This window comes from Canis lupus, chromosome 6 (genome assembly GCF_048164855.1).
Source record: "Canis lupus baileyi chromosome 6, mCanLup2.hap1, whole genome shotgun sequence".
Classification (NCBI taxonomy): domain Eukaryota; kingdom Metazoa; phylum Chordata; class Mammalia; order Carnivora; family Canidae; genus Canis; species Canis lupus.
Window position 1 is genome coordinate 70673506 of NC_132843.1, and position 26968 is coordinate 70700473.

The 26968-nt window shown below is 48.9% G+C and overlaps 1 protein-coding gene and 1 long non-coding RNA gene across 5 annotated transcripts; one reads left to right on the forward strand and one right to left on the reverse strand.

Moving 5' to 3' along the window:
• Window positions 1-55: 55 nt before the first annotated feature.
• Window positions 56-26806, forward strand: LOC140635862 (uncharacterized). Of its 2 annotated transcripts, none has more exons than XR_012033172.1 (3): window positions 56-185; window positions 1105-1250; window positions 24782-26806. It is a non-coding gene; the product is annotated as an uncharacterized lncRNA (long non-coding RNA). The 2 variants fall into 2 exon arrangements; XR_012033173.1 differs by lacking the exon at window positions 24782-26806 and adding an exon at window positions 16707-17113.
• Window positions 1758-12726, reverse strand: ATF3 (activating transcription factor 3). Of its 3 annotated transcripts, none has more exons than XM_072831130.1 (4): window positions 12575-12726; window positions 7749-7996; window positions 4747-4850; window positions 1758-3212 (listed from the first exon to the last, which is right to left on the reverse strand). In XM_072831130.1, exons 2-4 carry the CDS (start codon window positions 7990-7992, stop codon window positions 3015-3017), a joined length of 546 nt encoding a protein of 181 aa, XP_072687231.1. In that variant the 5' UTR covers window positions 7993-7996; window positions 12575-12726; the 3' UTR covers window positions 1758-3014. The 3 variants fall into 3 exon arrangements, with proteins under 3 accessions (XP_072687231.1, XP_072687233.1, XP_072687230.1); XM_072831132.1 differs by lacking the exon at window positions 12575-12726 and adding an exon at window positions 10832-11535; XM_072831129.1 differs by lacking the exon at window positions 12575-12726 and adding an exon at window positions 10778-11535.
• Window positions 26807-26968: the final 162 nt, after the last annotated feature.

Sequence of the window (26968 nt, forward strand, 5' to 3'; positions counted from 1 at the left end):
CAGGGTGGGCTCCTCGTGCCAGGCCAGTGTGACATCACCACCCAGCAGGGGGCAGCCTGGTGGAAAGACACTGTCAAGCCAGGTGTCTGGCTCTGATGGAGGTCCCACCTGAGCTTAAACCCTCAGCCCCTCCCAACCTGCCCTCTTCATCCAATGTGAAACAAGAGGAACTAAACAGTTGGATGGTAAACATTCATCCTTTTAAATTTTTTTTATTTTTATTTTTTTTAAGATTTATTTATCCACTTATGATAGAGAGAGAGAGAGAGGCAGAGACACAGGCAGAGGAAAAAAACAGGCTCCATGCCGGGAGCCTGATGCGGGACTCGATCCCGGGACTCCAGGATCGCGCCCTGGGCCAAAGGCAGGCGCTAAACCGCTGAGCCACCCAGGGATCCCCCTCATCCTTTTTCAAATTAAAAGTATCAAAACATTAACTTGGCCCCAGAAGACAAAACTTTTTAAAGCACTCGGTAAACGGAGCTTTCAGTTCCACTAACCATATACAGTGTATTTTTGGGATCAAGTTTTTTGGCCATAGCCACCACCACTCTTGCCAATTCATTGTTGTCTGCGGCCACTCACAAACTGTCTTGAGTTTTCTAACAGCTGATTGGTGGCATCTACACCTACAACTAGAGGGTAAAATGCAAGGAATTTGCCCCCCTTCCCTTAAAAAAAAATAGATGAGCTCCTGAAAGCTGTGGCGAATGGCACTTCCACCAGATGGCTCTTTACAGATTGGGAAGTATCCCTAATGCGCAAATAAAGCCACAACACGAGGACACTTGTGTCACAGGTGATAGTTTAAAGGAAACATACTTGAGTTCGAGGGAGCAGGCTCCCCATTCAGGTACGTGAATCTTACCATTTAACGAAGCTAATATATCTCTGAAGAACGACATTAGTAGGAGAGTAGCCAGTTGTTATTTCCTGTGAGGGATACCTGTGTGCACGGGCGAAGAGTAAGGGGGCTTCGTTCCATTCTAGACCTAAGGAATCATATGCCCTCGAGATTCCAGAAAATCAGGTGGGATACCTTTCTTTGTATCGTCACACCTATCCCGTCTCTTCCTCCCTCTGTTCTTTCCTCATATTTGAAAGACATACCTGCAACAATCAGACACATGTGTGGACATAATTGATGTAATTGAGCAAATAAGAGGTGCTCCGTGGCAAAATGTACGGTGTCAAGGTGAACATCAGGTCTACGTTTTCAGCGTCTGTACATTCCGAGAAACACAGTCAAGGTATTTAGCAATTGGGATTTTATTTTATTTTTATTTTTTTTTAAGATTTTATTTATTCATGAGAGACACGGAGAGAGAGAGGTAGAGACACAGGCAGAAGGAGAAGCAGGCTCCATGCAGGGAGCCCCATGTGGGACTCGATCCCAGGACTCCAGGATTACGCCCTGGGCTAAAGGCGGCGCCAAACCACTGAGCCACCGGGCTGCCCTGCAATTGGGATTTTATATCAAACCTCTATCTTGACACCAAACGGCCTAAAGGTTATACTTGGTTGGCGCCGTGTTCCAGGGTTTGTCAATGAGAAACAGCATCATCCAATGCCACAGACTGAGGAACAGGGTTGAAAGTCAACGATCTCACCTGGTGGCCCCCCAAAGAGCAAAGGGATGACACTTGGGAGAATTTTTAAGCTAAACGCCCCTCCCCATCAATGGAGAGGGAGGGGATGGAGAATGACTAGATTTCAATGAGCAACTGATTTAAAAAGAACAGAAACCAGTACAACACTTAAGTTTACCATGTCTTGGTTCCAATATTTATTGTACTGACAGGTTAGGAATACTAGGATAAATAAGTAATATATTCTCTTACAGAAAATTGTAATGACACTATTAAGTAGGATTAAACACTCTGAGGATTTCACAGAAACATCAGAATTTAAACAGACAGTAGCCAGAGTCCTATGGCCAGTGTGAATGACCTCTCACAGCAATAAATGCTCTGGGCCAGATTTCTACAAACATCCGCCTGACAAACAATGCCATTAACATCCAATAATGCTAAAGCCTAGGCTTCACCTGGCTTCAAACTTGTCTCCACTGAATGTGGTTTGCAACTGCAAGAAAAGGAAAATGGAATATTCTTTGGCTCTGCTGGCCTAGAAATAACTCCTGACCTAAGTCACTGAGTGGAGAGTCCTAGACCTTTGGAAGTTGGACTTTCTGCTTTCTTCCTGTGACATTATAACTGAGTTTGTGACAGAGGACCTGCAGTCATGCCCATGAACTCTGCGTTAATGCCTGGGTGCCACGGGAAAGGCAGCTTTCTCTGTTGACACAAAACCGCACTGCTCGCCAGCAGAATTCTGTTCTCCCGGAGCTGATGAGCTCTTCTGGCCACCTCAACGTTTTGTAAGACACTGCATATGGTGATAGCCCCCTCAAACTCTCAGCAGCCAGATCTGAGGAAAATCACACCGGTGTTGTGCAAAACAAACATCAGAAGAGCACAATGCCTAGCTTTGACACAAATGCCTTGCACACAGTAATTCCTGTACATAACAGCATGTTTGCTAGAAAGCACAACCCTGGCCATTGTACAACTTCACTAAATGCCATTCTCACTCTGTGTCCCCGAGGAGTGACAGTGGTAGTGGCGGCGCAGGACGTGGCCCCACACCACCCACCCAAGGTACAGACACTTCTTGAGCATGAGTCCTAATGGTGAGAGTCCTGGTTTCTGTAGAATCCAGGCAAAAGATGGGCAAGACCCTAACCAGGGGCCACCTACAGCATCCAAGAATAGCCAGTAAGTTAAGGCCTAAATCTTGGCATTGAGACAAAAGATGCCCTTGCCCTGGTCCAAAGTCCACTCTGGTGCAGAGAGGAAAGGCCCAGCTGAGTCATCAAGGGCTCTCCCGCCTCGATGGTCCTTCACTGCCAGGATGCGAGAGGTGCACAGGAAGTCAGATCTCCAATGGCTTCAGGGTTTGGGATGTAGTAGGTTTCGATGAGGACTCCCCAGTTGCCCCCATACCACAACTGCTTAGCTTTGCAATGTTCCTTCTTTTATCTGTTGGATAAAAAGGTTTCTCTCATCTTCTGGAGTCCGCCCATTCTGAGCCCGGACAATACACGTGGGCCGATGAAGGTTGAGCATGTATATCAAATGCTGCTTCTCGTTCTTGAGCTCCTCGATTTGGGCCTTCAGTTCGGCGTTCACACTCTCCAGCTTCTCCGACTCCTGGGGGACAAGCAACAGAATTATTAGCCAAGAAGCCATGGTTCCAGTGAAGAGGGGCTGGCCTTGGGGCGGCGGTGGCCACACATCTTCGGGAGTTCATCAAGCTGGGGATGGCCTGCGGAGGGGAGTGCCGTGGGCTCGCTGGTCCAGCAACCCCGCAAAGCTGGGACAACAGCATGAGGTCTGGGAGAACCCAGACCCTGGAGAGAAGCTTTTGAACTTGGAGGCTTCTAGAGATGCCCTTGAGTTTCCACTGAAGGTTGAGGGTGGGTTGTGACTCTCATGGTAAGGAGGCTGCTGCAGAACCGACAGCTCACCGATCTCCTTTGTGTGAGTCCAACAGCCCCCGTGCAGCTCTCCCGAGCCCCCGAGAGCCTTGAGGGCTGGGGAGAAATGCAGACTCATGGTATTCAGGCTCTCGTGAGTCACCAACTTCAGTGAGAGGTTCACCTCCCCAGAAAAAATGTACATGGCAACACACACAAAAGGTCTCAATTTTCACCACCTCTCTTGAAGCAATCAACAGAATCCTTGGGGACCTGGAGGACCTGGGCAGAGACTCAGCGCTGGCTTGTCCACACCTGGGGGAAGGGGACACAGCCATAGGACTGTGCTACGGCCCGCCCCACCTGCCCAGAGATGCTGTGCCCATCTGTACCTCTCCCCTCAGAAGGGGAATTAGCTGAACACAGCCACGAGCTCAGACTATGGGAAGAGCCCAGGACAAGGGAGGCAGAGTTACCAACACACAAGAGGGCCAAGAAAAAGAGTATAACCACTGCTTGCAGTTTAAGGAAATAACTTGTTTGAAGAGATTAATTAAAGGCTTTTCATACTGAGCCAAGTGAGAACTGGCTGCTTCCTTTTCTCGGTAAAAACGGGTGAGTGAAGCTTCTTTAACTGGGCTGACATATCCTGCAGCCTGGAAGCTGCTGGACGTGTATGGACGAGCCAAGACTGCTGGGAATCTGGGCAGCAGACAATCTGTGGTTTTTAATTCACACACCTGCTGCTTCTACAACCAGAGTTCCCTTCGATGGTGCTAACAGCTTTGTTACCTCCTCATTCAGCAACTGGCCTTTCTGTTACCAGCTACACATCCTTCTTGGGAGACTTCTAGGCAGGGCGCTTTTGGACTCTCCTTGTGATGGGAACATGAGGTTGGCAGGGGCAGGCATGAGCAAGAGGAGGGGGCCAGAAGGGGAAGACTCTCTCTCTCCTTCCTTCCTTCCTTCCTTCCTTCCTTCCTTCCTTCCTTCCTTCCTTCCTTCCTTCCTTCCTTCCTTTCTTCTTTCCTTTTCTTTTTCTTTCTTCCTTCCTTTTCTTTCTTTAAAAGATGTACTTATTTATTTTAGAGAGCCAGAGAGAGTGAGTGGGGGCAGGGGCAGAGGGAGAGAATCCACAACCAGACTCCCCATTCAGCGTAGACCCCACTGCAGGGCTCGATCTCACGACCCAGGAGCTCATGATCTGAGCTGAAACCCAGTCAGCCGCTTCACCGACTGCAGCACCCAGGTGCCCCGGGCAGACTCACTTTCTGCAGGCACTCTGTCTTCTCCTTTTTCTTGTTGCGGCACTTGGCAGCTGCAATCTTATTTCTTTCCCGCCGCCTCTTTTTCCTTTCATCTTCTTCAGGGGCTACCTATAAAATTCAAGAGACCACACACTTAATGGGAGGCAAGAATTACAACCCGCCTTCAACGCACTGCCTTTCGTTGCAGCAAAAACTGGCAAACCAGGACAGCCCCCCTGCGAGGAGGGCTGAAGAAGTCAGGTCCCAGCCTCTTACCTTAATCCCCTCCACACAGCCACAGGAACGAATAAAAAAACAAAATCGAAGAACTACCAGTTAAAGTTACATTGGCAATATTAGTCAGTTAAAATTCAGTTTATTTAAAAAGTGCATTTAGATCTTGAAATGAGTTGTATATCCAAAATGATAATTGTCTATAACACTTGTCAATCGCTTAGGGCAGAAAATAGATTCTGTTTGGTAGATATGTCCTTTCTCCTGGATCCAGGAATGACCTCAGGAACATCACCTAGCCACCCCTTCCCTCCTGCCTCTTCTTTGATTTGAGACCCAAGGGCACCCCCATCCACCTCCACCTTCACCCAGAGCATAAAAGCACCTCTTTCATGAATTCAAAAGAAGCCCGTGGAGCCCTTGGAAAAGAAGAACCCAAGCGCATTCCCCAAACAAAGTGGCATTATCAGCCTATGGGCTTGGTGCCACCTGTGGGTGGTGAACATGAACCAACCATTGATTCATCCAGCAAACAAATACTGACCTTTCCTCTGTGCCCTACCCTGAGTCAGCCACGGGGGTCCTCAGAGAACAAAACCCTGTCCTGCTTTAGGATCTGGTCTTCTACAGAAGTTGGCTCTGATCCTGACTTTGTCTCATGACGGATGGGAAACCTATGAAGTTCAGCTGCTGGGCTTGGCTTCGAGGCCACAGGCATGGGCTTGAGTGGGTGTGGTGATGGTCTAGGCCGCTATTGTCACTCACTGCTCTGGATAGCAGGAAAGGACAGGGAGGCCACACCTCAAACCAAAGAAATCCTGGGACACAGTAATCCCCTCAGACCTGTCTTATTACTAGTACTTTGGATCAATGACAGTGACTTAGCTTGCAGTGAGATGAGAGGCCTCATAGTTTAGAGAAACAAAGTCCGAGGGGAAAGCAGGGCAAGGGGCAGTTCCACCTTTCACATCCTGGATCCCAGAACCCCACAGGCAGAGACATTTGAGTTAAACTAAACTGGCTCTGAATCCCAGCTTCACCACCTATTAGCTGAGGGAACTTAGGCAAGTTACCATACTCTTCTGAGCCTGTTTCCCTCACTTGTAAAATGGGATCAATAGTCTTATCTATCAATAAGGTTATAAGGAAGGTCAAATTAAGTCAGATATATGTAAGATTAAAATGCTCTGCAGTGTTTGGCTTATAGCCAGTGCTATATGTAAGCCTCAGTGACTATCATTATTAACCCCACCATCGATACCTTCATCAAGTACTCGGTAATTATAATACTTCCTGTGCAACCCTACAGATACTTTGGGATAGATGGGAGAGGATTCAGGGTTTTTCTCACATGAGGAAGTACTTGAAAGTAGAGCAAATCTCAGAATCATACACTGTCAGAGATGGAAAAGGCTTTCAAAAACCATTCAGTTTAATCCCCTCACCGTACGATGTAGAAAGAAGGCACAGAGTGGCCAGGAGCAGTGCATCAAGGGAGGCCCAAGAATCACTACCCCCTGGTCACCAGACCAGTAGGCTACAAAGTCTGGGTGTAAACCCAGGCCTTTGGCTCCTTGTCTTGTGTCTTCTCCGGGACATACTACCTCACTCCACCTGTTGCCTTCTTCCCAGAGGTGACAGGGACCCGGTGGAACAGACTCCAACTGCCCAAACGTACAGGATGCGTATGGGTTTCATAGGCTCAGAATTTTATTTTAAGATGAGAATTGCAGCAAACCAAGGGGACTTGAATAATTAAAAAGGTCAGTTGGTGCATTCTCTTCCCAATAGGAGAACTTATTTGTGAAAGTGACCTAAGATCAGAAGGTCACTTAGTAAACACGCAATCAGTGGATGAGTTGGGTGGCTCTAAAGAGTTTTTCCAAGGAGCAGGAAATATTTTGGATGTCCTCTGCCCTGGACATCTGCTTTTTCCTATGAAGAACCCTCCAAATACCCTTGCAAAATTCTTTTCTTTCTTCTGTGGGGATCCTACTACTTCTCATGACATGAGATTATCTTGAGATAACTCAAGATGTTTGAAGAATTAAAAAAAAAAATTCCTTGTGTGTCCCATGGCCCACCTAGCACTGTGCAGTATTAGAGAAGGCAATGATGACCTCCCAAGGTTAACTGGAGCTCAGGCAATGCCTCCAATGATGCCGTCTGGATACAGCGTCATATGGTAGTCCTGGCTACCAGTCATCAAATGTCGACCATCAGCTAGACCCCTAGCAAATGCCATCTTGTTTAACCCTTAGATCAGTCCCATGCAGGAGTCACTATTATCCCCACCCCCTTTTATAGAATCATAAAGATTCATAACCAACTTCCTTTTAAACTCAGTTCTTTTTTGGCCAGTTCCACTTACCCTTGACCAAAGACAGTGATCGTGGCAATTAAGTAAGCATGATACACTCTCATCTTTTATCCACGAGGGGAAGGCCCACAGAGTAGCCAAGACCTCCACTCTGAGGTCCTCCAGCCACCACTGCATCCCCAGCAGGCACCTCTCAAGACTGTCGCCACATATGTGACTCCAGGTGTCTCATAAAAGGTTGCTCGATGGGGAAGAATGCAAATGGCAGAGATAGAAGTGAACCTGGAGCAGAAGCTGCTACCAGGGTGGTGAGCATGGCTGGCTGGTCCCTGCTCCACAGTCTGGCGGCCCAGGTCCCAGCAGTGATGAACACAGTCACTACACTCTGTGCAGCCCCACGCCGGAGCATGCCTGGCATGGTGGGTAGATGATGAATAAGCCCTGGAAGAACGGGCACCTCGGAGAGGACCTACCTCAGTTTTCGTGACTGTCATCTCAAGGGGCCTGCCGCTGACGGTGACCGACTCCAGTGCAGAGGACATCCGGTGACAGAGGTGCTTGTTCTGGATGGCGAACCTCAGCTCTTCCTTGACAAAGGGTGTCAGGTTAGCAAAATCCTCAAACACCAGTGACCCAGGAGGGGACAGGCAGGGGACGATGGCCGACGCACTGACTTCCGAGGCAGAGACCTGGCCTGGGTGTTGAAGCATCATTTTGCTGAAAGAAATATCGAGACCCAAACTACTTCAGGGATTTAGGGGTACGGGATCAAGTCTCCCCACACCTGCGGCCTCCAACACCAGAGCTGTACCCCCAGAGGAAGGTCGTGAAAGCCTTCAGGCTTCTGTTTTATTTTCATTTCATGCCATCCTCATCTTGGGTAAAACAGGTTCTTAAGATACACAGCTCAGTGATGTAGATAAAATGCCTACTTGAGGGCAGCCCTGGTGGCGCAGCGGTTTAGTGCCGCCTGCAGCCCAGGGCGTGATCCTGGAGACCCTGGATCGAGTCCCACATCAGGCTCTCTGCATGGAGCCTGCTTCTCCCTCTGCCTGTGTCTCTGCCTCTCTCTCTCTGCATATCTATGAATGAATAAATAAAAATCTTTAAAAAAAATGCCTACTTGAAGTTTACCAGAGGTGGCATTTCAGGCTATTCTGAGTTCAAGAAGCTGTAAGTTTTGGCTGGTGTGCATATATGCAAATGCAGCCTCAAACAGTCCTGAAAGAGGAAGAGCTTTTAAAGGAAAAAAAAAAAAAAAAAAAAAAACCCAGTGAGACTCTTACGTAACCCCATTTTCAGTCTCTATTTTGCAAAGAAACTTGGAAGGTATCTGAAATCAGGTTGAATGTGTTATCAGCAAACAGAAGAAAAAGTGAGGACTTGGGGACCCTCGGAGTTGTGCAAGGAGTTGAGGAAGTAATGCATGAACGTGCCCTGGAAAACATAAGGCAACTGGGAAGCCTCCCAGGGATCCCTCCAACCCCGCTGGCTCTGTGGGGTCATGGTGGCAGGGTGGCTCATCACTCTCTGTGACCTTAAACACTTCTGAATAGAGCATCCTGGCCTCTTAACTGACTCCCCCTTAAGATCTGAAATACACCGAGGGAGGCAAGAATTCCAGGCCAACCAATACCACTACTGACTCTTCAAAGAAATCTGGGAAACGCATGTAATTCTCTTCCCAAAGCCCTGTGTTGTGAGCCAGAACTGGTGTCCCTCCAGCAATTTAATCGTATCATCTTAGGACGGAGGGAGGATACTTCTCGGCAGGTGATGAACTCTGGAGAAACCAGCCTTCTAAAGCCCGAGGCTTAAGATTCTCCCGTGCATTCATGTTTTCCCTCCCTTAACCAATTTGATTAAAAAACCCAGTAGTTCAGGGATGGAATTCAGAGCTACCACTGGGCTGGCCTTTGTTTGGGGGCCTGGATGGCTCTCCTGTAAAAGGGTAGTTTGAATTCCACTGCAGTGGAGTACAGTCCTGTTTCAGCCCCAGTTAAGTTTATTAATGAGCTCTCGGGGCTTGGGGTCTGCTGTTTGGGACTGGTTTCTTTCCTTCTTAAAGTCCGCAGTCCCGATGAAAGAAACTGAAGAATGTCAGTGGTATGGAATGTTTTTTATGAAAAGCATTGGGTGGGCTCACTTGGGGGATGGAAATGGGTGGTAAAAATGCTAAAAGCCTTTCGGAAAGGAGAGCAGCTGTATCTGTAGAGATTTGAGCTTTCTCTGCATTCTGCTAAAGCTTAATTTCTTCAGATACTTTCTAGTTACTCCTTTACTGATTCTCTTAAGGTCTGATTCAGCCCAGACTCAGGCTGTGTCCCTACAGGGAAAATGAAGTTAAATCTTCAGACAACTTTTCTGAAAGTCGAGAGCTGCCAACATTCCCCCTCACTGAAGAACAAAAAAATCTGTGTGGGGATTTTTCTGAGTTGGCTTTCCACATTGATCTTAAAATTGCCCAGACTTGCTACAAAGAACCTGCATTTTGCTTTTGCTTCATTATCTTCAATCAGAAACCATGTCATATCTTTGGCAGTTTCATCATTTTCAAGAAAGTGAAACTTTACTCATGTATTTCTTTAACTGGAAATTCAACTCCCAGATTTTATTTCCTAGTAGTTACAACAACGCTGTGTTTTCACTTTTAATTTTCAACTCTTCACACTAAGTGCTGCTCGTAAAACATCTCACGGTATAGGAAGCCAATACTGATCTTTCACTAACTTCCTATCTTGGTCTTTATCCCAGCCTACCTGAAAACTGTTGGTGTAAGGCTGGGGCTTCATGAACAGGCCTATGATCACTACCACTCACAAGCTGAGACCCCACTGACAAGCCACTCATACCTTCTGGGCCTCAGTCTCCTCATCTGTAAAATGAGACCAATATCACCCCGGCACCATCACAGAGCAGTCAAGAAGACCAAACAAGAGTCACGCAGGTGGATTTACACACCCACTGGATAGCCATTATTACTGTGATTCCACTTTCCCCATTTCAGGAAGAACTCCAAGTGTTGTTGTCAAAGCAAGTTAGCTTCATTAGTTAGTTCCAGGAATTAACTGGAACCCTAATGAAATTCAGGTCATAGTTTCCTTTGCACTTTGATTGACCCAGAGCTCCCAACACACCAGGTCAGTTCTACCCCACTATTTATTTGCTGGCAAAAGCTTGTTTCTACTGCTCTTATGTACTTAAGAAATAGCCAGTGCTCACACATGAAACCATTTCTGGTTTCTCTGTTGTCCTGGTTATGTACTTCCTCCTCTCCAGGCAGGGTAACACTTAGAATCATTGACCCTGTTCCATGCCCAGCCCACTGAAAAGAGAAGAAATCATGGGCTCTATGGAATGGGATATAATGCCTGATATTAGAGGCAACGGAGGTCAGATCTTCATCTTGCAATTGAGTAACATGAGATCCAGGAAGATAATGACTTGGCCATAAAGCAGGTGACTGGCTCAGCTCTCACCAAGCTGTTGACCACTCACCCACTGCTCATTCTGCTTCACCACCAACAGAGATCCAACACCAAGAGGACTAACCAATAAGGCAAATGGAGAATAGAGCCACTGGCCAGGTAGATGAAGGGTCAGTAGTCTTAGTAAACTGGTATCCACCACAGAGGAGGCGTTGACAGGACTGGCGCAGGGAGGGAACACAGAAGAAAGAGAACAATGGAGCAAACGGGCCAAGAGGGGTGAGGTTAGAACAGGAAGGATGGGAAGGTTCCAACAGTTGCCATGGGTTCTGGATGCTGTATCTTAACCACACTGTTAGCCTGGAGTGTTACCTGTCACTTTGTCTCTGAATTCATCCAAACGATAACAACCACAAACCCCTCTGCCACTCCAGTCTTTTCCAGGATATCCTCAAGGCAAGAGTCTCTATGCTGTAGAATTATTCTACACCCAATACTAAATACAAAACAAGAAAGGCAGTCATAGCAATCTCCCCTTCATTTAAAGATGAGGAGGCCTCCAACAGATGGGACTGTCACCCACACCGAAATAGATGCATTGGGAGACCTCCTGAACTCTCTAGCACATCCCCCCCTAAATTGCTAAATCAAGGGTTTAGCAATACCTTTAATTGTAAGGATGCATATGTGACCTCGGTAATAGAATCAGGGAAAAGTAAATGGTTCGGAGGAAAGAAGATAAGTAGATGAAATGAAAATGTGGTGTAAGGCAGCAGAGAAGGAGAACCATTGGAACCAATGTAAAGAAGTTTAGGAAGGGAAGACATGCTCCATTGAGAGGTCCCTCCCCCTCATCCCCTCCAAAACCGGTCAGGGTCATTAGAGACCCTCAGTCAAGTCATTCAAGTCTTCTCACCGGCCCCCTTTCTTTTGGTTACACCACCCTGGAATCTGAAAAACTTCTGCCAGAGAGGACCTTACGGGTTGTCTGTCCCAACCATGACTTGGGGCTTCCAAACAGGCAGAGAGGGAGCCAGCACTTCTCCCAGCTGGGGACACTGAGGCTCAAAGACACGAAGTGCAGTATCAGCTCTCAGGGTCCCGGCGCTAGACCACAAGGGCATTCTCTCAATTATCTGCGCTGGCTTCGCACCCTGGCTTCCTCCAGGTGGGTCTCCGTGGGCGAAACGCAGAGCGACCCGCGGGCCCGCCGGGGCAGAGCCACGGGCGCAAGGCGTGGAGAGCCCCGGGACAGGGAGCTCCCGCGCAGGGGCTGGACGCCAGCCGGGCCGGGAGATCTCCCCGCCTTCCGCCCCGGGACAGCGACGCGAGCGCTCGCCACCTCGGAACTTAATCCCAAGGAACTTTCGCTCCGGGCTCCGGCGCGGTCGCGCGGCCCGCGCTCCAGGGCGCGCAGGGCGACCCCCAGCGGCCGCGCCCGCGCCCCCGGCGGCTCGCCCGGCCCCCTTCCATTCATTCGGGCGGGCTCCCGGGGCGGCCGGCCTCGGTGCCCCTCCGCGGGCCCCGGCACCACGCGGAGGACGAGCGGGCCAGCGCGCCGGGGAGCCTCCGCCGCCCGGGCGCACCACCTCCCCGCGCCCGCCCGGCCCGGGGTAAGCAAGCGCCGAGCGCGGGGAGGAGCGGGAGCCCGACCTCTCGGGCACCGCGAACCTTTCGCGCCCCAAGTCAAAAGAGAAAGTTCTCTGCGAGAAACTTCCCGCGGCGCCGAGGAGCAGCAGCCTCGGCGGGGAGAAGCTCCGGCAGCCGGAGGCGGAGCGCGCGGGTCGGGCACGGGCGCCGGGGTCGCGGGCCCGGCGGTTAGAGGGGCGCAGGGGGGGTGAAAGCGGGCCCCCGTCGCGGCGCTCACCTCCCGTCTCCACTCGGGGCGGCCAGGGTCCGGAGGGCGGGCGGGGTCGGGGCGGGGTCGGGCTGTCTGTCTGCGGGGCGGGCCCCGGGGACTCACGGCCGGCGCGCGGGCAGGCGGGTCGGCTCGGGCTCGGGCTCGGGCTCGGGCTCGGGCGGCGGCGGCGGCGGCGGCGGCGCCAGGACAGCGCTGGGCACTGCGCGCCTCGCTGCGTGCGACTGTGGCTCCGAGGGCGTTGCATCACCCCTTTTATAGCCCTCGGCTGGCGGCGGGCCAGTTTACTCCGGGTTACGAGTCCGGCTGACGTAATGCTATTAATAGCTTCCCCCGGGAACCAGCCGAACTAGGCTGGGCCGGGGGGAGGGCGGGGGAGGGGCCACCGGGGGAAGGGAGGAGGGGACCCCGGTGATGCAAGCGCGGGGAGGAGCCGGCCGGGCCGCGCTCCCCCGGCGTCCTGCGCCGGGACACGCAGCCGCCCGCCCTCTCTCTCCATATCAGGCCCGGAGCCGGCCGGGCGGGCCGCCAGATGTGCGTACTCGCCGCTGCGTGTTCCAGGCATGAGCCAATGGTGCCCAAGCCAGCGGCATGACTGCACTGCGCTGGCATCTCTCCCTCCGCTAGGCTGGGGGATGGGGGCAGACGCGGGGCGGGGCCTGGCCGCGGCCCAGTCTAGGTGAGGCTGGGAAGCGGGCACGACCTTCCTCTAAAATGCGTGGTCATTTTCTGGAGCCTCAGGAAAATACCCCTTCCCCGGCCGCACGCCGCCTTCCCAAGTGGGGGGTGGGGGTGGGGGTGGGGGAACAGGGAGGGTCCGGAGCGCTGGTGCGCGCGGTGGGAGAGGTGCCCAGACGCCCCCTGCGTGAGCCCACGCGGTTACCCGCCGGGGGTGACCTGCGCGGCTCGGCCCGCTTGGAGTCGGCGGGTTGACCCGACCGCGCGGGGCAGCGCTCGCGGGCACCGGGCGCCCCCACCCGCAGCGCCTGCGCCCCCCGCACGGGCGCACACGCGGCACCGCCTCCGGGCCGGCGGGGAGCGGGCCTCCCGGGCCGGGGCCAGGGCCAGGACCGCGCCGATTAGGGTTTTTTTACAACCGCGAAGCATTTGAAATGGACGGGCACTTTCTCAGCGAAACGCACGCAGCGCGGAAAGACGAGAGAGCTGGAAACCCAGAGGCGACTTGGGCGCCACGAGTGGGGCCGGGGCCGCGGACGGACCAGAGGGGGCTTTGATCTGCGGGGGCGGGGGGTGTCTCCACCCTCTTAGGCTAAGTTAAGGAGGAAACCCATCTTCGCCTTTCACGTGTTTTTTGTTGTTGTTTGCTTGCTTTTGGGTTTTTTTTGTTTTTTTGTTTTTTTGGGTTTTTTTTGCGCCCAGAGCGGAATTGGCCGGGACGGGACGGCGGGGAGTGGGGGCGCACTGACCGCAGCCGAAATGAGGCCCAGTTTCAAAAATTCCTCCGACACTCAAGCCCGGCTGTCGGGAAAGGGGGGGTCCTGTGGCCCCAGATACTAGCTTGGAGCTTCAGCAGAACTGGATTTGAACCCTAAAACCGATTTCCGGGTTCCGATTCCTCGACCCCAGCTGTCTCGGCTTCGAAAGTGGCAAAACCAGGGATCTGCTCAGCTGCCCAAGGACGAACATAACGTGGACGGGGGAGGGTGGCTCGCGAAGTTTCGAACCTGCCGGGGAGGAGGAGGGACCGGCGCGCGCCCCTAGCGTGTTGGGGGCACGGTCGGGGGCAGAAACCTCTGCTTCCACCTGCCTCTTGCGAGAGGCGATCGAAGGTCATGGTTTGGTGATTGGAGGCAAGAGCTAGACGTGCCCGGGAGCCCGGGCCTCGCCGGCAGCCCCACACCCGCACCTGCACCCCCTAACCTGTTAGGGTCCGCGGTAATGGAGGGGTCGCCCCCTCCTCCCACACCGCCCCTACCCCCGCTTACACACAGAGCCCTGCACACCCGGGGGATATCTGTCCGCTTCCGCAGCCCCTCCGATGCCTGGGGCAGACAGCCTCAGAGCTGCAGGTGAAACTGCAGGTCCCCACGCCCGTGTTCGTGTCCCCCAACCCCGAACCTCATTCAGACCACCCCCTCGCCAAGCTTCGCACGTGACAACGTGGAAGGCAGCCTCGGAAGTCCCCCCACCCTCCGGCCCGCAGCCCCTCGGGGAGCCCAGGGGTTTCACCCGAGATCCTCCAGGAGGTAGCCCCGGACCTGACCGAGTTTCCAGCTGCGCCGCGCGGGAAGCGTGGGGAGGTTGTTTTTGCTTTACTTTTCGCCCAGGTAACGGCTCTCCGGGCCGCACCCTCCGGCCCCACGCCCACTCCGCCGCGCACCCAGCCCCACACTCCCGCAGCCCTCCCTCCTGCAGACGCGCGGGCAGGTAAGCCCCGGGCGTGTCGGCACAACCCCGAGGACGCTGCAGGACCGGGAGGAAGAACGTTCGTAAATTCAAATGAAAATTATTTGGCATCTACCGGATGCCTCTTTACATCTATCGCCTTGGAATAAATTGCACGATCCTAAAGTGAAACAAGGAGATGGAGGAGAACATGTGAAAAAAAAAAAACGACCCCCCCTTTTTTTCTTTCCGTGGAATGCTGGCAGAAATCTTAAACCGGTTTACATTTTAATACACCCAAGCCAGATTTGTGGTTTAGTCCTGTCCTTGCGGGGGAATTCAATTTAGGGCGTAGGGTAAACAAACAGCCAGACCAGCCTCCACGAAACAATGCAAGAGAAGGGTAATTACGACACAGGAGTCCACAGCCCCCAGCCGTTTCTTTTTATTACCATCGTGCCTCCCGTCCCTTTTCTAGTGGTCTTGTTTCATTCGAGTAAGTCTTGGTTTTCAATCTCCAAGTCACATCTGGATAGAAAATGCTGTTCACAGAAGTGTGAGCCTCGCACTCTCTGCCTCTCTGTCCCACTGAAACTCTAAAAGTGATAAGAATCTTGACAGAGAAGTAAGTCCGTCCCTGGTGAATGAAACTCTTATCCAAGGAAAACAAAACCCGCCGCTGCCTGCCTCCCTGCCCCCAGCCCCCAGGAGGGCTGTGAAATGCCTGCCCAGCTGGAGGGAGACTGGGAGAGATCCGTGCAAGAGAAGAGCCTCCGTGCAAGAGAAGAGCCTCGAGGTGTGTGCGGTGCTGGAGGAGTGATCAATATCTCAGTCCTGTGTGTCCTCATTTCACCCTGACTTGAGTTAATGCCACCAATGTCTAGCGTGCACCTTGTGTCCCATCGAGCAGAGGGGGCTAGAAAAGCTCCCCAGACCAAAATGCTCTTTTACCCAAAGGCAAAGCATACCTCCCCTCCCTGCTGAGAAAGGAAGCTGGGGCTGGGGTTTGGGGAAGGGATGGGGGTGGGAAGGGGTGTTTAATCCTCAGTGGAAGAGGGTTAAGCAGAAACTTGAATACTGCTGAGGTGCCACCCTGGAGACCCACCGAGGGAATCCACATTCGGACCAGCCGTAGTGTGTTTTGCTGAGATAAGAATTGGAAACTTCATGCCGGGGCATGTGCGAAAGGAAGGGGAAAAAGTTAAAAGGAGAGGGGACTGAACTAGGCAGCTAAAAACAGCCCACTCGTGGCAACGGAATCCAAACACCAAAACATTGCAGGGAGCCAAAAAAAAAAAAAAAAAGTTCAAGGGATATTTAAAGGTTTTAGCAGATTCTTAGTCCAGGGAACAGTCCCTTCCTATTCCACCCCCACCCCCCACCCCGCCCCAGCATTATTCTTCTTCAAACCCCAAGATTGCATTTGCTTACAGAGCTCAGGGCAGGTAAGTCAAACCCAAAATCAGGGAAGCAGCGGGGCGCTGGCCTGGCAGCCCTAATCTGGCTCCACCCACTTCCTCACCACGAAAGGGCGGATTTTTCTTCTCTGCTCTGCTTCCCAAAGTGCACACATTCCATAAAGTCAGTTAGAATGTGGGGATTACTCATTTAAGATCCTCCAAAATGGGCCTTTCAGAAAAACCGGGGAAGCATCACATACGGAACTCTGAAGTGGGGAAGGTGGTGTGTTGATGCTGGGTTGAGCACCAAGCAGCTGGGTTACCTTGGAGGAGTCATTGCTCTCTCTCTCTCTCTCTCTCTCTCTCTCTCTCTCTCTCTCTCTCTCTCGGCTCAGCTGGAAGATGGCATCAATAACGGCACCTAACACATGAACTTGTCGGGAGGATTCACTGAGCGTGGGGCACCCAGCCAGTCCTCAGTTGTGGTATCATTAATTATGAGTCAAGAAGAGCTTTCTAGGGTAAACCCCTGAATCTGTCCTGGAGCCCATCCTGTCCCTTTAGTCAGTAGCAACAGCCGTGGACGAAGTGGAGCTATATCCAGAAATGACCATTCTTCAAGGGAGCGAGGATAAGACTCTGTGCAGAAAACAGTGAGAGGGAATCCCCCTTCTCCACCCACACAGCTCTGGTACGCACCCGCCACTCTCCTCAGTGCAGGGTGCTGCTCCAAGCTCCCAGTGGTCCCGTGCAAAGTGCCCTGGGCTGGGAGCAGAGGGTTTGGGTTCTGGTCTGTTTCTGCCTTTAAGCAAGCTACTCCCTCTCTAAGGCCCCACCTTCTCTGAAGTGAGGCGCCCTGGGCTGATGAGCTCTGAGGGTCTCAAACAGACACCTGCTGTGAAGCCATCCTGCAAGCCCCTGGCGACCTCTCCTGAGAGCTGGAGGGAGAGAAGTGGGAGAGCTGGAGGGAGAGAAGTGGCGAGAGAAGACATTAAATAGCACAAGGACAGGCCCATTTTGGTAAACACTTTTCCTCTCCAAAAACTAGAGTTAAGAAATGTTGTCCAACTTGATTCTCAAACAGCCCTTGGTCCTGACAATGGATCTCTCTCTCACTCTCTCAGCCTTTCCAAGGAATTTTACCAATGGACTTTGGTGCCTTGCTAGAAAGGAGGGGGTGTGAGAGCACTTCAGGTGGGGATTACATCTTTGGGGACATCTTTGTACATAGTCCATCTTCTACTGCCATAGACACCCACCCTGGAATATGTGACCAAAGCCCAGGTAACAGCTATTGCCATTTAAGAGTGGGGAGCCTAGAGCCCTGGGTGTCCAAGATGAGGTTCCAGCTGCTATGTGACAGCAGGACTCAGGAGACCTGGGACCCATTCAGAGGTATCCTTCTAGCAAACTCAGTGACTTAGTGCAGGTCATAAACACTTCACCTGTGTTCCAGTCTGTAAAACAGAACTATTTTTTTTAAAAACAGAACTATTTAACATGGACTTCCCAAAGGGGTGTGTAAGAATCAATGAGATAACAGATATGAGAGTGACCTGAAAATAATTAAGTAGGAGAGCCTCCCTTCCTTCCTTCCTTCCTTCCTTCCTTCCTTCCTTCCTGCCTGCCTGCCTGCCTTCCTTCCTTCCTTCCTTCCTTCCTTCCTTCCTCCCTTCCTCCCTCCCTCCCTCCCTCCCTTCCTTCCTTTTTCTTTCTTTCCTTCTTTCTATCACCATTGTAAACCATTATATGTATAACCATCATAACATTTGAGAAATGAGCAAGAGAAGAAAAGTACCCATAGTCTCACACTATTAACATTTTGGTGTGTTTCCTTCAGTTATTTCTTCATGCATATGATTTTTAAGAGCATATGACTGAAATTGCATACAACTTTGAAATTTGCTCTTTTGCTTATTACTGTGAATTGTATGTGGTCTTTATTACCATAATTTTTTCTTAAAATTAAAAGTTGTTCATTTTATTGTGAAATGTAGTATACATACATATGATTATATAGAACATATATACCCTTTAAAAATTTTTTTTATTTATTCATGAGAGACACACAGAGAGAGGCAGAGACATAGGCAGAAGGAGAAGCAGGCTCCCTGCAGGGAGCCCAATGCTGGAGTCGATCCCAGGACCCCAGGATCACGACATGAGCCAAAGGCAGACACCCAACCACTGAGTCACCCAGGTGCCCCTAAACCTGTTTTAATAATAAAACTTCAAGAACTTACCACATGAAGATCCCCCATGTGACAACTCCGGATCATACCTACCTCTCTCTACCTCCCAGAGATAATGACTGTCCTCACTTTTATTACTGTAAATTTTCACAGTCATGGATGTAGTATGATTTACTTAGCCATTTCCCTACTTCTAGCAGTTAGGGTATTTTCAATATTTTGCTAGAGTGCTATTACAAATTTAAGTCTTTATTATGGGAGCAAGGGCATTGAATTCCATCATTTACCCCCACTGCTTACATGGAGTTCAGAAAGGGGTCTTGATTTCTTTTTTTTTTTAAGATTTTATTTATTCATTCATTAGAGAGAGAGAGAGAGAGAGGCAGAGACACAGGCAGAGGGAGAAGCAGGCTCCATGCAGGAGCCCGATGTGGGACTCGATCCGGGGACTCCAGGATCACACCCTGGGCCAAAGGCAGGTGCGCTAAACCACTGAGCCACCCAGGGATCTCTGGGGGTCTTGATTTCTATCTTCAAGGGCCACACAGGGCATAGTGGGAGCTGGAAGGATCCTCAGTAATTGTGACCACCTGTGGATTTTCCTGGCTTCCTAACATCCAAACAAACAAACGAGCCCTGCAGGTACTTTCCCCTGTGGAACATTTGCTTTCATCCTTCCGCTCTCTACCTACCCATTCCCCTTTATTTTCTATTTGTCCACCTTAGACCAGGAAATCCAGTGTGTGGCATGGGTGGATGAGTGGTAACAGAGGCAGAACAGCTGGAGCGATGCTTCTACCTTGCTTCCTGGGCAATTGGCTCACTGTGGCTTAACTAGCACGTCAGCTCTGGTATCTATCTCTGTGCCAGCTTAGTGGCAACGGTGGCATGGGTGATACTAGGGAGGTGGCCACAAGAGCAGGTTCCTGGAGTCGGGTGGTGCTAATTCTCCAAAGTAGAAGACATCAGAGCCAAAGAGACCCTGGAAGTCATCTACTTCCATCAAACTGGTCATGACCATGCACATGGGTGCACCATTGTGCACCAGAGCCAGGGGGTAAACAGAAGAGATCTTGCTGGAGTGTCTGTCTTAATAAGTGCTTTCTTATTTTGAGGCACCTGGATGGCTCAGTCAGTTAAGCATCAGACTCTTGCTTTCAGCTCAGGTGATGATCTCGGAGTCATGAGATCCAGCCCTGTATGGAGCTCCATGCTCAGCAGGGAGTCTGCTTGAGAGTCTCTCCCTCTCCCTCTGTCCCACCTCCACTTTCTCTCTCTCTCTCTCTCTCTCTCTCTCAAAAAAAAAAAAATCTTTAAAAAAATAAGTACTTCATTTTTTTATATTAAACAAATATGGATATGTAGAGTTTAAATATAAGTCACATAAGAATGTTTAAGGAAAGGGAGAAGATATCAAGTACATTTTGGGCATGGGATGGGCCATGGAAAGTTCCATTCCTAGGACCCAGCAGTGGGGGGTGGGATTATGGGATTAGTGAGCTCTCTTCTGCCTTTAAGTGTAATATAATATCAGCAAATGCGGTTATGTAGCACTCACTGTGTTCCGGACTGTGAGCTAAGCCCTTTAGGTGTACTTACTGCTATTAATCCTCAGAACAACCCTATGATGTAAGTACTGCGAACGTCTCCATTTTAGAGATGAGGGCACTGAGGCACAGAAAGGGTAAGTCATTGCCCCCGTGGGTGCTTACCCATGACAACTACCGCCTCTCAGCCACCGTTCATGGGAAATCTTGGGAAGCTCAGTGTCCTCACTTGATATTGGGGAGATGATGCTAAGAGAGGAAGAGCAGCTCTACATGGTCTCAGGATCATCAATTCTTACACTGAAACTTAGCAGCCAGGTTTCTGAGCCCCCTTTCTGCCCTCCGTCCTGGGAGATGCCCTCCTTGCCAAGACTGGAGCCAAGGTGAAGGAAGCTGATTGTGGAAGCCACACACAACATTTCGGGGGGCATCCATGCACAGCATCCCTGGAGCTGAAAAGGTGAGCAGCAGAGGGGTAGGAGCCAGAGATGGCTGGAAAGAACCTTGGGCAGGCCCTCAGAACTAGGTTCAAATCTCCACGCCACCACCTCCTACTTGGCTTTGGGTGGGTCCTGAAACCTCAGTTTGCCCTGTAAAAGGAGGACAATATTGATTGTACAGAGTAATACCCAAGGATTAAAGAACCGCCTCAAGGCTTCCACATAGGAGGGATTCAATAAATGTCACCTTCTTCCTTTCTCCCACTTAAACCCCGGAAGTTAACAAGTCACAAAGAACTCAGATGCATAAGAAATGTCTAGACTCCAAAGGGAAGTTCTAGCTCTCAGACTGATTTTAAAACAGATTAAAGGGGCACCTTTAATGGCTCAGTGGTTGAGCGTCTGACTTCGTCTCGGGTCGTGATCCCGGGGTCCTGGGATCGAGTCACGCACTGGGCTCCTTGCTCAGCAAGGGAACTTATTTCTCCCACTATATTTAGTAATTACTATTTACTGAGCACATACTACATGCCAGACAATGGTAAGCACTTTTTAAAATACCAAGTATCTTATTTCATCCTTATAATAACCCTGTGAGGTAGGTATCATGATTTCAGTTTTACAGATGAGGAAACCAAAGCTCAGAAATGTTAAGAAAATTGCTCATAGGCACTTGATTCAAACACTGGCTTCCTTGAAAACTTCTCTTAAGCTATATCATCCTCCAAATCTTCGAGAGCTTATTTTTCTCTACCCTTGCTTCCCATGTTGAAAACGGCCACCGTTCCTTTACCAAAGTCTTGTCGAACGCATGGAACTTTCTAGAGTTGACCTTACTCAAAGTCCCAGAAGATTCTCACTTGACAAATGCCACATCCCTGTGCCCTCTGTGATACTATCCCATCTGCCAAATTTGCAATTATTCCATAATTTGCTTTAACCACAAACATAAGCCCTGCTATTGACTGAGTAAACTGAGTAGGGCTTTTTGGACTTTTATTCTGTTTCCCAAAATATGATGAACTGAAATCATCTGATGATGAACTCGTACTTGAAACTGGAGTGGCTGAGGGCATAGTGAGTCACTCCGGTGAGTTTATACCCATCTGTCAATTCTTCAAATGTGTCCTCTTGCCAGATCCTGCTCTCAGCAATATGTGTAGACACCTTGGGGTTGCAAGGGTAAGAGCATTCCTTACCCTTGAGGAGTTTTAAATCTTGTTTAGGTGGCCAATTAACCTGCATGAAACAGTATCCGGCAATAGCAGGTGCCGTTTATATGTTATATGAAAATATATGAATATATGTATATTCATATATTCATATATATGTTATTCTGCAAGCATTTAATGAGCACCTAGTGTGCGCTAGGTACTGGGTTGGGAGCTACAGATACACGGTGAAGCTTCCCTGCCCCGCAAGTGCTCAGAGCTCATGGGGAGACAGACTTTGACAACAGGTAGTTACAGGCTGATATAAGTGGGGCAGGACGGCTCTGCCCCGGGGAGCTGGCAAAGGCTGATGGGTGAAGTGACTTTTGAGTTGGATGCCGAAGACTGAGCATTTTCTGGGCAGAGGAGGAGGGAAGGCGTTCCAGGCATAAAGAGAAGCATATGCAGAAGCTCTGGGTGCCAGGAAGTTGGGGGCTGTGCCCTGCTCGCCTCTAGGCTTATTCCTAGCTCCATGCACCGGTCTGGCACATGCTGGCCCCACCATAACTATGCATGCAATGAGTGCAAATAGAGAATTGTGAAAACCTGTAGCATGTTTGAAGAAGGGTGAGGCAGCTGCTGAGCAGGGGTGTGTGGGAGGAGAGGGCAAGTTGGGGGAGAGGCAAGAGAGGACAACTATAATAGGTCTTGAAGATTGTAATAATCATTTTGGATTGTGTCCTAGGGACACAATCATTTTGGATTGTGTCCTAGAGGAGTCCCCTGTCTCAGGTGTTATAGAGCAGAGAGCTGGGTGCAGGTAGGGAGGGGGCTGATTGGTATTATAGGTACTAGGGGCAGGGAAAAGGCTAGTGGGTTCATCTGGGGACAGGTTTTAGCAGTAGGATGTCTAAGAAGAGAGGCCCCAGCATCAGCATGTTGGAGACATCAAAATGACAAAAAGACTTGAGGGAGAGAAGGACAAAGGGTGGCCAAGCTGGGCTCTAGGGCTCAATGTGGGGGTTAATGTAACCTCTTCTGGATTATTGGCAACTTACTGTTAATTACCAAGTGCCATGAAATCTGCCCCCACTGGTTCCACAGCTTTCATCTGTGTTTTCCCTCAGGCTTTTGCCAGTGATACTGACATCAATTCAACAATAGGAAAACGAAGGACCCAATTTAAAAAAATGGGAGAAAGACCTTAGCAGCCACCTCACCAGAGAAGCTCTACAGATAGCAAATAAGTATATGAGAAGATGTTCCATGTCATATGTTATCGGGGAAATGCAAATTAAACCAATGAGGTACAATTATATAGGTATTAGAATGGCCAAAACCCGGAACACTGACAACACCAAATACTGGTGAAGATGTGGGTCAAGAGGATTTCTCATTCATTGTTGGTAGGGAAGCAAAATGTTACAGCCACTTGGGAAGATGGTTTGGTGGTTTCTAATAAAACTAAACGTACTCTTACCATACAATCCAGCAATCCCACTCCTTGGTGTTTACCCAAAGAAGTTGAAAACCTGTCTACACAAAAACCTGCCTATGGATAGCCACCCCCCACCCTTAAAGCATATTCATAGTTGCCAAAACTTGAAAGTGACCAAGCTGTCCTTTGGTAGGTGAATGGATAAAAACTGTGATACATCCGACAATGGAATATTATTCAGCACTGAAAAGAAATGAGCTATCAAGCCATTAGAAACCATTGGGGACCTTAAACACATATTACGGAGGGACGCCTGGATGGCTCAGTGGTTGAGCCACTGCCTTTGGCTCAGATCGTGATCCCAGCGTCTGGGGATCAAGTCCCGCATCAGGTTCCCTGTGGGGAGCCTGCTTCTCCCTCTGCCCATGTTTCTGCCTCTCTCTGTGTCTCTCAAGAATAAATAAATAAAATTAAAAATAAATAAACACATATTACTAAGAGAAAGAAGCCAATCTGAAAAGACCGCATACTATATGACTCTAACTATATGACACTCTGGAAAAGGCAAAACTATGGAGGCAGTAAAAAGATCAGTAGTGGCTAGGGGTTGAGTGTGTGTGTGTGTGTGTAGGAAGTTGGGGGAATGGATAGGCAGAGGATTTTTAGGGCAGTGAAATACCGTATGTGATACTGTGGTGAAGGATACATGTCATTATACAATTGTCCAAATCCATAAACTGTACGACACCAAGAGTGAACCCTAGTGTAAACTGTGGACATTGGGTGATTATGATGTGTCAGTGTGAGTTCCTCAATTATAACAAATGTACCACTCTGATAGGGAATGTTGGCAATGAGAGAGGCCGTGCATGTGTGGGCCAAGGGGCCTATGGGACATCTGTGTATCTTCCTCTCAACTTTGTTGTGAATCTAAAATTGCTTTAAAAAATTAAGTCTTAATACTACAAAAATAATAATGTTGAGACCAGCTAGCTTTCTGATAAAGTGGTTAATTAGCAGTGGAGTCAGGAACCAGGAGAAGTCAGTGAACCCTAGCCAGCCATAATTGAGAATTGACAAAATAGATGCTGATTTAAGTAAGAGCCTACTTTTTTGAATGCTATGTCCCTGTTTAAAAAGATGCTTACAAAGAGCTTATAACCTAGGGAATGCTGGGGATAATATAAGCTTAACAAGGCCAGACACATGTATTGTAAAATATATGCCAGTCACAACTTAATAAAAACTATAAACAATAAAATACATGAATAGAGAAAAAATAGATTGCCATAAAATAATGGAAGTGCTTTATTCGGGTTGGAAATACGAATAGGTAATTTTCCCCCCTTTATATATATATCTGAATTATTTAACTTTCTGATAATGGAGTATGTTAATTCTTAAAAGATAAAAGCATACATTTTATATTATAATGAAGGTAACAACTAGTGTCATCCCATGTCTTTCAAAGGGTATAGTTTCCTACTTTTTCCTAGTCCTGCCACTGAAAGACAAGGACTGAGATTCCATCCACATCAAATCCTGGCTTAATTAAGTGTATCAAGCACTTACTGAATACCTATCATGTGCCAGGGACTGAGATGGGTTACAGGAAAAAATAAAGTAGTAGGTGGGAAACGGAATGACTTATTACTTATCACTTCCCAATAAACTCAAATTGTTTTTGTCCTGCTACCCCTAGTATTCACTGACATCAACAAAACAAAAGGAAATCCAAAGGGTTTTCATCTCAAATTGGAACGTTGGGTAAGTGGAAACGGCATCAATTTTAGATTCAGGTCCTGGTTCTGTACTAACTGAATAACCTTGGGTCCTCTTCTGACGGTCAGATTCTTTCTGTGTTAAACAAGGAATTGTGCTAATAGGATGGCTCTGGGAGGTGACAAGAGTCCCAGCTCTGATATTTGCTGACCTGGGACATTGAAAATGGAGATAGTAAGACTTATCTTGGAGGTCTGATAAGGAGATGTGGTAGTCATTTCTTTCTTTCTTTCTTTCTTTCTTTCTTTCTTTCTTTCTTTCTTTCTTTCTTCTTTTTTTCTCTATAAATGGGAGTTTCTAATATGATAAATTCTGAAACCTTCTTACAGTTCTTCAATCTATAATTTTAAGCTGTGCCTATAGTCAATAATGATGATAAAGATGATAATCATGATAGGGATGTTACACTTGAAGAGCCTCTTTGCTCCTGTTGTCATTCTCTATTGACCAAGGGTTCTACAGAAGAGAAACACACTTAGTCACAAAGATGTGAGTCACCAAGGAAGCCACACGTTGTCTCTGCCTGTCTTACACGTACCCGCCTGGACATACCATCCCCTTCCCTCAATTTCCAGCACATAGTCTTAGTATCTGCATTCTGATCTGGAAAGTGGTCACAGCCATCCAGGATTGCTGAGAGGAATAAATTTATTCACTTGTTCGTCAACTATTCATTGAGTGCCTGCCACATGCCAGGTGTTGTTCAAGTGCTAGGGATACAAGAATGAACAAGGCAGACAAAGTCTCCGTACTCAGCACTGAGCAAACACCTGAACATTACTTTCACCTCTTATGTTTCTTTTAAATTGAAATAAGTCTCAAAAAGATTTTCAATTCAGAAGAGCCAGTGTTACCTCGTTAGCATTTTTTCAAGTAATCCGGGAGCAAAATATTGGCCATTACCAGCTCATCAGCCATGTGCTGGAGGGAAGCCCCCCCTCCCTTTCATGCAGGCCTTGGAAAGGGGACGCTGTTCTTTCCTGCTCACATGTAAAGCCTTAGTGTTAACGTTCACATTCCCCACAGCACACTTCTGCATGGGTTCTGTAACATGTCCTGACATGTAGAACCAAAGGAAACACAAAATGAAAATGAAACAGTGTTCCACCTGAGTCACCGTCTGTGTTTCTCTTTTATCACCAAAGCAATGAACTCCCACACAATTGAGGCTTGTTCTATTTAGGTTTGAAAACGTCATCTTTGTAATTACAGCACACTATGATTGTTATAAACAGTCAGAAAACACGTTCTTAGAAACATCTCTCTGATTCATAAATATTTGGGTGGTGAAGTCACAGAGGTGGAATGCAAACCTTGTTAACATGCTGATGATAAAGATCAGTAGATGCTAATACTACATGGTGAAAAGTTAGCTTTTCTCTGCGGTAGAAAAACAAGCAGGAAAGTGGGGCCAGTTCCTTTATAATGATCGCTTGCAATAATGTAAGGTTTTACAACTGAATACCTTTTCTAGTGTAATTCACTTGAAATGAGCACTGGGTGTTATACCATATGCTGGTAAATTGAATTTAGATAAAAGAAAGCATTGGGGAAAAGTATTTATTAATTTGTTAAAGAAATAGTTATTGAGTGCCAGCCTTGGGGCTTGACACCCACTTATCCTTCTCTGTCCTGGTCTCTTCAGCTCAACTGGGGCCACTCCCCAGCTGCCCGTTAAGCCCCAACCACCTGAGACCCTACTGGTTTCAAGTTCCCCATCCGCCTGGTGGTTGCCTATACTTATCCTTCTTCCTGGAACCTCCTTCTGCACCTTTCTATCCGTTAGCCCTTCCCACTGGGAAAATTCCTATTTTAGCTTTAAAAATTCAGTTCCAAAGTCACTTCTTCGTGTGTATAATGTAACATCAGTCACATCCAGGATATGTATGGAATTTGTCATTTAAATGAAAATGTAGGGACACCTGGGTGGCTCAGTGGTTGAACATCTGCCTTTGGCTCAGGTCATGGTCCTGGGACCTGGGACCGAGTCCTGTATCGGGCTCCCCTCCAGGAGCCTGCTTCTCCCTCTGCCGATGTCTCTGCCTCTCTGTCTCTCATGAATGAATAAATTATTTAAAAAAAATGTGGATCCCCTTGTTCCCAAATT